Here is a 10,681-nt window from a genome sequence, read left to right as displayed (position 1 = left end):
GAACAATTAACTTCAAAAACAAACAAAATGCAGAATGTTAAATATCACAATTAAAAACACTTGTAAATGCTTCTCTTCCCCATGCAAAATGCCCTTACCAAATGATTCTTTCCTTCATATTTGTTGCTCTTGTTCAAACAACTCCATGGCTGGCTTGCAAGCATCATACATTCCCACTGCAAGGCCACTATTTAGGATACATCCTGCTCTTACTCTGGAGCTCTGGCTGAGGGATTGATCTTTCCCCTTGGCAGTAGCCCCCAAACTGGTACCCTTACCTCTTGATCTCCCTCTCCCCACCTCCTTCTTATGGGAGCTCTTCTGAGCTGGTGCCAAGGGAGGAGGGCCCAGGCCTGGTGTGGGGCAGGTGTTCCCGTACATGCAACAGTTGGTGAGGAATTGGGACACCCTCATTGCAGATGTCATTTGAGCCAGCAGGGAGTGGCTAGGACAGAGTCAATGACACTGGTATTCTCATTCTTTCCACTCCCACTGGTCGTTTTGATAACATCATCATCTGAATATATGCAGCTAGAAAAGACTGCAAGAAAAATACTATTGTGCACTTAAAGCTCTACTTTGCACTACAGTGCTCTTCTGCAGGTGCAAAGCAGTGAAGAGCTCTGCTTGCAACAGAAGTGCATGAGAAAGTAGAAGATTATTTGAGCAAATGCCTTCATCATATGATAAACTCAGAAAATGTTACCAAAAGACAATAAGAAGAATCGAGATCACCTATGCAAAGAGATTATTCACTGTGTTAAAATAAGAGAATGGTCTTGAGAGACAACAGAGATACAGAGATTAGAAAAGGTTAGTAGGAAGACCCGAGAATGCAAGTTCAAATTTTTTAACCTGAAGTGTGAAGAAGAGGGGGACCAACAAGATGCCAGAGAAATTATGTGGCGCATCACAAAATAAAATAATTAAAGTGAAAAGGAACACAGATGCTGCCAGAGGTCATAAGGCATTTCACTTTGTTCTGGGTTCTTGCAGCCAATCTGGGCACTTTTTGATTACCACTGATTTTTATCCATTTCTCAGCAGTAACCAGTGAGTCTGAGCAATCAAACTGGCTACAAAATCCATAAATCTCTTATCTCTGAATAACTGCTTCAAGGAGATTGTCAGCAAATAACTGTAGACAGGGAGAAGCAGAGAATTTGCTGATTGATTTCTTCCTCATGGCATTCAAATTTGCTGTTTAAGCAGGAACCAGTATATTAATAAGGCTTTGGTCTTCAAATGCTTTCCTGTATCCTCTTGTCAAGCAACTTGCTGTATAATTAACATTTATAAATAAAGATATCTCTGTTTCACTGTAAACCTTCTGCCAAAACACGTAGGGAAGACTATGCCTGAGACACAGAGGTGCCTCTGAACAAATAACTCCAATCGTTCTACCTAAACTTTAGGGAAGCTGGTAGGTTTGATAAGCTGAGTATTGAGCTTTGCCACTGCCTAAAAGATCCTGTTCCTTTCCTCTTTTTTCATCGTCTTTCAATAACGTTCGCCTGCTGCTTAACCTGTACCACCATGAAGGCCCACTGGAACTCCCCAGCTGTCAATTCAATTCCCTCACAGGGCAGAAAACAGCCCAGCTGTGCACTTTCTCCTGAAAGATCTAATGAGCAGCACCACCAGGTAGGGAGAGAGGAAGAGAAAGAGCAGGAGCAGAGGTAAGGAAAAGTGACATGTTCTGCACTTGGGATGGGGCACCCCTAGATGTACGGACAGACTGGGGAATGAGATACTGGAAAGCAGCACCACAGAAAGGGATCTGGGGGTTCTAGTTGCTGACAAGTTGAATTTTAGTCAGCAGTGTCCTGGCAGCCAGGAGGGCCGACCCTGTCTTGGGGTGCATCAGCATCACCAACTGGGCAAGGGAGGGGATTGTCCTGCTCTGCACTGAGCTGGGACAGCCTCACCTCCAGTGCTGGGGGCAGTTTTGTGTACCAAAATATAAGAAAGATACAAAGCTATGGGAGAGTGCCCAAAGGAGGAGCACAAGGAAGGTGAAGGCCTTGAGGGAAAGCCATATGAGGAGCAGCTGAGGGAATTTGGTCTGTTCAGGCTGGAGGAGATGGAGATGAGATCTCATCACAGTCTACAACTTCCTCGTGAGGGAAGAGGAAGGGCAGACACTGATCTCTTCTCTGTGGTGATCAGTGAGAGGACTTGAGGTAGTGGCCTCAAGTTGTGTCAGGGAGGTTTAGGTTGGATATTAAATAAAGCTTCTTCACCCAGGGGGTATTTGGGCTCTGGAACAGGCTCCCCAGGGCAGTGGTCACAGCACCAGCCTGACAGAATTTGAGAAGCACTTGGACAATGCTCTTGGGCACATGGTGTGACTTTTGGGGATGGTTCTGTGCAGGGCCAGGAGTTGGATTCCATGATTCTTATAGGTCCCTTCCAACACAGCATATTCTGTGATTCTCTGCTTGCCTCCTTTCACTGTGAACCAAAATTAGAGAGCTGAGCTTAAGTACGCTTAAGACATGAATCTTTGTTCTCTGGAGCAGAGTAAAATCACCCTATCACTAACATTTACAGGGCTGAATGGGACTAGGAGGGAGAATCTGGGCCTTTACTAAGCTGGGATTGATTTTAACTTCAGTGGGATCAAGTCTTCAAATCTGCAGAACAGTAATGTATTTTTCCAGTTTCTTCATTTTGTTCTGTTCTTCCCCGTTCACTGCTTATAATGGGACCACACACAGGATTAAAGACACTACAAATCTAATTGCAGTCTGGAATGAATTTAAGGAGATGTAAAAAATTGGGGAGGGTGGAGCTAAGATGGTTTTCTCTAACACAGTTTCACAAGATGCTTTGCTTGAATACTTACAGTGCCATAGAGGCCAATTCTTCCTGAAGCTTTTAACTAATTTTTGAAGTTAGTGAGAATTTATGGCCCTTGGCACAATTTTTAGCATACTAGAGAGTAAAAAAGAAATTAAAGAGTTGAGCATAAACAATGAAAATTGCATGTAGTTTTGCTCTGTGAAGATGACAGATTACAAGCTCTTGAGTATCAGTTAATTTAGAAATTATCAGTTTGCACTTATTTTTCATGTGATCTCATTTATCACAGAAATGGTTGCTAGGATGTTATGCTTTGAAATTTGAAACTTTCTCCAGAAAAAGAGCAGTTGTGAAAAGGCTTTTTTAAAATGTATTTTCTCTTTGCAGCCTCTCTATGGTGAAATTATTGATGCCAAATGGTTTTCTTATATCAAGACTTCATTTTACAAGCACTTACACCTAGACTTAGATCTCTGAGTGAAGTTAAGCATGCATAGGACATATGTATTCAGCTGACCTTAAACTCCTGTTAACTTCCTGTGCCTCATATTTTCTCCTTGCTCCTGGCAATTATGTTTCCAGGTTACTGTTTGGATCATGGAAATAATTTTTCAGTGGTCAGTAGCTTTCACCACTGAACAAACGTGGAGACTCACGTAAAATGGAAGCTGTGTGCGTATGAGCCGAGTTGCTTAAAACCCCAGTGAGATGATGAATAGTGAACATTACATGCCTGCATGGCACCTTGGCTAAGTCCTCTCAAATCCCAGTCCCTGGGAATTTTTAGCAAGTCTTGCAACTTTCCTCTCACCTTTTCTGTGTCAGGGTAGCTTGAAACTGTTCCAGATGATGCAGATGGAACTGGGATTCTGTCTGCAAGCACTGGAGATCACTTTTGACAGTCATGGCTTGCTGCTTTTGGCACAACCTTGCCTCGTGCTGAGCAGGACAGTAGTTGTCTGCTGTAGGGAGCAGCCAGGCAAGAAGTCCTGAGTGAGAGGCAGAAATAGGAAAAGGTAAACAGACTAGAGAGCCCTTAATCCATGCAATGGGAGCAGCCACTGGAAGGAACAGGTCAGGGATCTCAAACAGGAAGTCAATACTAACATTGTTTTGTATTTCAGAAAGAGATTATGCTTTTCTTCTAGAAATCCTGAAATACACACATATACACACATATACTTATGAATATAAATACTTAGCTGGATAGTTCTGATCTTACCAACAGTTATTTGAATATTATATACTGAAGAATCTTTCTTGTGAATTTGAGACCCAGGAGGCCTGACGCTTTATCCACTTATATCCTTTTCTTAAATGACTAGTTAATGCCAGGGGAATTAGTCCCCTTATGCAATACTCCTGACTTAATTTCTGAAGTGTCAGAATGGGGCCAGGTAAGTCAGCAGACATGGAAGCCCAGAAATGTAATGGGATCCTGATTCAAAAGATAACAGGAATGGTGTTCATTGTACTCAAACTGTGACTGAGAAAAGGATTTACATCCTAAAAAATGAGCATTACATGCTATTGTCATGAAAAGAAAGCACAAATTATAAAGAAAAATCCAGCTCACTCCTCAGAACACCTAGGGAAAGCAAATGGATAAAAGGCTGATTCCCAGAAATATACAGGAGGCAGAGTGATCCACCTGCTCTCTGCTGATAACTCCTTCATCTGTTTGCTGCTTGTCCTGAAGTCTTGGGACCCATGAATGATTTTGGGGTTGCAGGAAGGATGAAAAATTGACTCGGAGACATTGGGCAAAATGCAAGGATAAAGACTCCACTTAAATGCCTGAAAGAGGAACAGGGTGTTGGGCTGAAGGGAGAGCAGAGTCACTTGCTGTGCTGCAGGTAACTGAGGGAGCAGGGGGTGGGGACAGAGATTACTTTATTCTAGTGTGGGATTCTCCAAACAGGTATGAGCTCCACATTAGGAAGCAATCATTAAGCCAAATCTCTATAAAATGATCTAAATCAAGTCTTCTAGGAATGGCCCATAAAGCTATGACTAACATGGAATCTGAGAGAAGTTGACAACCATGCAAATGCCACCCACGCAGCTGGTGGTTGTGGGCCCAGAAATCAGGGCATGCCAAAATCTGCAGGACAATACCTTACAACAATAAAGCAAGTCTGCTCTTTGTTGATGGTGTCACTGTGGCTCCCAGGTAGGCTGGCAGTGGTGTCTCTGCAATCCTCTTTTGAGTGTACCAGCTCCCTGAGTATCCCTCTCCACTGGATGGAAGAGACCTGCCCCACAGACAGCTGCAGGGAATACCATGGTTTTCTGATGTCCTCTAGCTAGATTCGTTGGCTTGCTAGAGGTCGTGCAGCACAGGCTGAGTGGAGCAGCTGAGGATGTGAACTGGTATGCTGGGAAGGAGGGAGCACAAGAGCATGTCTCCAGAGAGCAAGGATGGGAGCTCTTCTGTGGCTTATAAGCATCTATCACAGCAGGGTACAGGCAACTGGAGTAGTCTCTTCTTGCTCAGGATAACCCAGGAGTCTAATTTGGGCAACTACAATCCCAGACATAAAACTAAAATGCAGTGTGTGTGACCACTGAGGTCCTGCATGATGGCAGATCACTTTGATGGCATTTTTCTTTGTCTGCAAACTGATAGGTTTTGTTTGGGGGGAGGGGGGGAAGGAATTTTAAAGCTGAATAAAAATCAGTGCTTAAAAAAATATGTAGTCTACCCTTCCTTGCTGTTTATAGGCCTGTAATGTGGTAGTGCTGCTGCAGCTGCCAAACTGTGTAGATTGGCTCAGAGTTATTGTAACAACATTCACCTCTTATATGTGAGGCAGCGTAGGAAGAACTGTCTTTTCAAAAATCATTAATGAAGTATGGGAAGATAAAATAGATTACTTATAAACAGATATTTTTACCTAAAAGAACTTGATTATATTAGAAGTTCTGGTCTATAAATACAACAGTTTGTGAACTGTTCCCATCTGTCTCGTCCCTGTCCTGTGTCAGTAGGGGGAAGTAGTAACTAAGACCTTCTCTGGCTTAGATACTAAGTGCTTTCATCAGAGTATTTTTGTCTACCCTCCTTTCTCTCCCTCTTTTACATCAGCAAGAAGTTTTATTTATATTCTGCTATGAGATATTATATCTATTATGGAAAATTACTGACAACTGTTTTGTCAGCAATGCTTATGTCCAAGTAAATCTTCTTAGTTTACAACATTTTTTGTTAATCTGGATTAAAATACTGCAGGTGCTTCTCCCTGAAAGGTATTAATGTGTTTAATAGTGTTTCAATTAGGCTAATCACTGTAACAGCAGTTTTCTAAAAATTGCAGTGATGGTGGCTTCGAGGCATGCAGCGTGAGCAAGGACACCTCCCGTTCCCCATCCAGACTTCAGGCTGTGCCTCCAAATCCTGAGCCTGCTCCGAGCTGAGCCAGTTTAGCTCCACCCTCTAAACAGTCCAGCCCTTATTTATATGAAGTCTGTGGTCCAACTGGCTTCAGATGGTGTGTGTTATGTGCGTGTGCCTGCCTCCTGAGTGTGTGAGACGAGCTGGGATCATGAGCCAGGGTTGTTCCAAGTGGTTTTAATCAGCAGCCCATTAGAGGAGAACGGAAAACTTCAAACAGGGTAAGAACCGAGTAAGTAAACCTAACTTTGAACTTGCAGTCTGGACAAAACAAATGCACATTAAAATCTTCATAGTCTGTCAGTTTTCAGATAAATTATCACTTTTAGAGAGAAAGCTGTGCCTTCTAACAGGAAGAAGGAAATTTAAAAGGACTGGAATGAAGGAAACTGTAAAAACAAAGTGGGAATTGAGAATGCAAGAGAGAAAAAACAGCAAACGATTGTTCACAAAGTTGGTACACTCTCTTACTTTTTTCAGCTGTGGACAGGACATGTTAAGCTTTAACCTCTTGCTTTCTTGAATACTATTGTCTGGCTGAGTAAGTAGTTCCTTTTGCAAAGGGGGTGAAGATTTCTGCTCCTCACCTGTCTGCTGGCAGGTATGTTTTCCTGAGAGCATGGAGTGCAAGAGCTCTCCATGGCTCCCTGCAGGATGCCCCATGGTGTGCTGCTGTTTGCTGCTGCTCACTTGCTGTTTTTCCACAGGTTGTTCCAGTAACTCCATGGGAAGGTGTTCCCCAAACTTCTGCTCCTCTGGAACTTGTGACTTCTTGCCTGGCATCAGGAAAACACTCAGCAGCAGAAATGGGAAAATTCATGCTAGTTTTGGGTAAAGTGTGTCTCTGACGTTTTTTACCCTGGCAAGACGTGGCTGCTTGGACTGCAACTGCAATGTGGCAAAGGGCAGAGTGAGGTGGGCGAAGAGGCCATGGTGTGTGGGCAAGTCCCCAGATGCCGCAGGCTTTGTCGCCCTCGTCCCTTCCTGCTGGCCTTAGTGGTGGCCCTCTGTCTGTTCTGCCAGACCCTGACTCCTCTCATGACCAGCAGCATCCTTTCGGCAGTTGTTAATGGGATTGCACCCAACAAACTGGCTAAAACACAGCAAGGAAGATACAAGGAGGTCTCCCCAAGCACCGTTCACTGCTTCCTCCCTGGCAGCAATTCAGAGACAGTGAAAAAGGTAAGTCAGCTGGAGCAGAGTGCTGAGCAATAATTAGCAAAGCGAGGGATAGCAAGTCTGGCAGGATCATCTGAGTCCAGCTAAAATTAGCCTAAGCTTGGAAGTCTGGGATCTGTATACAAACAAATGGGTGATCTAATGACAGCAGCATATGCACAAGCACATTCCCATTACCAGCTCCTCAGTGTGCTGTTATTAACATAGGTATCCTGAAATCTTCAACTGAAATATGGCATTGCTCTGTGACTCCAGGAAGATTTCAGTTTGCTGCACAGACCTTGCTTTATTTTGGCTTTGGGAATTGGTTTAGAGGCTTTACAGTACAGGCACATAAATCAGGAGCCAGTGGGGTTTCATGGAAGTGACTGAGGCTGTTAATTGGCACAGGGACTGCAGCTGCCCTGTATTAAAGTTAGCTGCTTGTCAGCTCTGAACTTTACTGGGATTCTGCTGAGAAGCTGAATTTAACTGCATTTGAGAAATAAAAGTTAAATTTAGCATCTCAAATGCAAAACTGCATTTGAGAAATAAAAGAATATTTTCAAGTCACACTGTATACTTTGGAATCTCTGTCCCACAAATTTTACTTTGTTCATAGGTCACCTGACTTCATGTTTATTTTGTATAGGATTCCTAGGATGGGTGTTAAAACCTAACAAATGGAGACGCTGTTATTTTTGTTGGAAAATGTAGTTTGTTAAATGGTCTCCAGACTGAGGTAGTTATTTTTACTCTGGAATCTGTGATCAGTACTAGCACAAATGTTTCAAGTTTCCTTCAGTCCTATAGAGAAGCTGCTAACAGTGCAGCAGATAGCACACGTTGAAATTATAATTATGCTAACATTTTCTATAGAACTTTAGCAGAATTGTAGAAGATTTGTGACTTCACAAATTATGGACAGCAACCACATAAAGCAGTTCAAATATAAAAAAAAAAATTAAAGTACCAGGCTGCTTCTTTGATTAGTCAGAGTTCATAGTCTAAAAGGTCAGCAATATCGATTTTAGGAGAGCGGCTGTAAAGTGCATCTTTTGCAACAATCAAAAACAGATATGGGGAATAACTGTGGCATGAGCTCTTTAACCTTAACTCTTAAAATACTGGGTGTTTTTCTTACAGCACATGCTGCATTTGTCACAATTTTATATTTTAATAACCTTTTAGTACACTAGGTACTCAGATTCACATCTGATCTGCAATATGACTTAAATAATTAGAATTTAAATGGAAATAAGCACAGCTGACATGTGGGCTACATTGTGTTACATCTATAGAAACAGTCCATTCCTTTTTACTCATTGCTGTTGTAATGGCAAAGAACATTTCATACCTTGGGGTACTCAATGTCTGCAAGAACTGGTGAAATAATGGCAAAGTATTTGTTAGTGTGCTGCTTGGCTGCAAATCTCTGTAGTGTCCTCTCCTGCAAATTGCCTGAGAAAAAAATACAGATTGACATCCAACTTGGTGTGCTGGCCAATTGAAATGAGAAGAAAGCTTTTGTTTTCACAACATGCTGTACTTACTCCTCTCCAGCATAAGTGGTTGAATGTGACTATGATGTGCACATGCTGGACCTGTAGTACAGATGTGTGTATATTAACCCTTACAGATGTGTTTTCCAGGGCTGTGCTACCTTTAACACATTCCTTTTCAAGTTCTTGAGACCATCCATAGCTGGCTCCCTGTTTGTCTTGAATTTTTCCTCTAGAGCATGATGAACAAAATGTCTTGCACATGTTGGGATGTCACTCTAAGTTGCTCTCTGTTTCCCAACTTTCTCTGCTGGTTGTGTGGGCTGAATAATAATCTCAGAGAACAGAAAAGACAAACCTCCCCAAAAATCTCTACCACTTTGCTTTGAAAGTGTTTTCTTGAACTGTGTGTTTTCATCCACTGCTTATTCAAATAGGTGAACTGTTATCTGGCTTGATTTTATTGGGCACTCAGTAACATCTAAGACAGATGTCACTGTTGAAACTTTACACTGTTTTATTTTACAGTCACGTGCCCACTGACTGGAGCTAGTTTGGAAACAACTTTTGATTAAAGCTCTAGTTAAAATCTCCATGTATGAATCTGGAAAAATACTTTAAAATATGGTTATTCCCATCTGTAATTAACTATTCATACATGTATTCTTATTCAATAAATAGTCCAGCAAGAAAATTTAAATGCATTAAAAAGAATCTATTATACAGTTAAACAGTGACGTAAGGCAAACACTGCAGCATGTCTTATGAAATCAAAGTTCATGAATAAATTTTAAGGAAAATAAGACCCTGCTGGAGATAGTATTTTTTAGGTAGCACATAGTGTTTAGGGGTTTTGAGTGATAGCATGTCACACTGATTCTCTTCTGTGTAGGGGCAGGTGCTGTTCTTGCTTCCTTCAGAAAAACATCCAGTATTGTGAGCCTGTTGTGAGAAGTTGGTTCTGATTGTTATTACAGGGAAAAATGGCCTTCCAAAATCTAATAATTTCTTCATTAAGAGTATGCATAGAACTAAGTGCCTCAAGAAAGCCCCACAAAACCAAACCAAACAAAAAAACCCTGGCATCTTTTATGGTCCATATGCTGGAAGCAAAGAAAGATCTTAGCAAAAGTCCAGCTTTGCCAGTTTCTGATATCTGATGATTTCTGATATCAACTTTCACCTCATTTTGGAGAGTTACAGACAAGTATGGAAGAAGCATGGGGATGGACATTGTCAATTACATCTGTAAATGTGTCATCCGGGATGCTCTGAGATGGAGCCCTTCCTGTTGGGCACATAGTGCAAGCTTTTAAAATTGCAAAAATGCAGATTCCATTCATAGCCTGGAAAACCAGGCAGAGCTCATAGTACTCCTCTCTCTGGTATCACACAGTTTAAAAAGCTGACCGAGATCTTGTCCTGAAGCTTTAAATTCACAGAAACAGAGGTCAACATTTTCTAGTACAAAATTAAATGTTAATATCTGAAGCATGAAAAATAGAAGGCCTATTTCTGATTCTCCAGCAGTAAAGGCAGTAGAGAGTGATATCACATCCAGCAGAAAGCTGTCTGCAGGTTTAGCAGGGCAGGAATGATGAAATATTTGTGAATATATATAGTAGGGAGAAGAGCTGGTGCTGTAGCATCAAAATGGGAATAGGTATCAACAACAACAAAAAACCTCATACAAGCTCTCTGTGTGGTGTTCCTGGCACTGTATTGTGCCAGAAATACTTTTGGTGCCAGCCAGCTCTAATACTGTTACACTTATCTTAAGTAATTAAACTCTGCTTCTTGGCCAGTTTTGAGAAGAGCTAAT

At 41.8% G+C, this 10,681-nt stretch overlaps 1 protein-coding gene across 1 annotated transcript in view; it reads left to right on the top strand.

Annotated features, from left to right (window-relative positions):
• The first annotated feature begins 1,597 nt into the window (after nt 1–1,597).
• The window catches only part of CPED1 (cadherin like and PC-esterase domain containing 1), a 152,506-nt gene continuing 143,422 nt past the window's right edge, over nt 1,598–10,681 (top strand). Inside the window, exons 1-3 of the mRNA XM_059471505.1 lie at nt 1,598–1,679; nt 6,123–6,431; nt 6,907–7,381. Coding sequence (XP_059327488.1) covers nt 7,130–7,381 — 252 coding nt within the window. The 5' untranslated portion in view covers nt 1,598–1,679; nt 6,123–6,431; nt 6,907–7,129. The remainder of the gene's footprint in view (nt 1,680–6,122; nt 6,432–6,906; nt 7,382–10,681) is intronic.

The sequence above is a fragment of the Ammospiza nelsoni genome, chromosome 5 (assembly GCF_027579445.1).
Source record: "Ammospiza nelsoni isolate bAmmNel1 chromosome 5, bAmmNel1.pri, whole genome shotgun sequence".
In the NCBI taxonomy this organism is placed as follows: domain Eukaryota; kingdom Metazoa; phylum Chordata; class Aves; order Passeriformes; family Passerellidae; genus Ammospiza; species Ammospiza nelsoni.
This window is presented reverse-complemented; position numbering and strand designations above follow the sequence as displayed.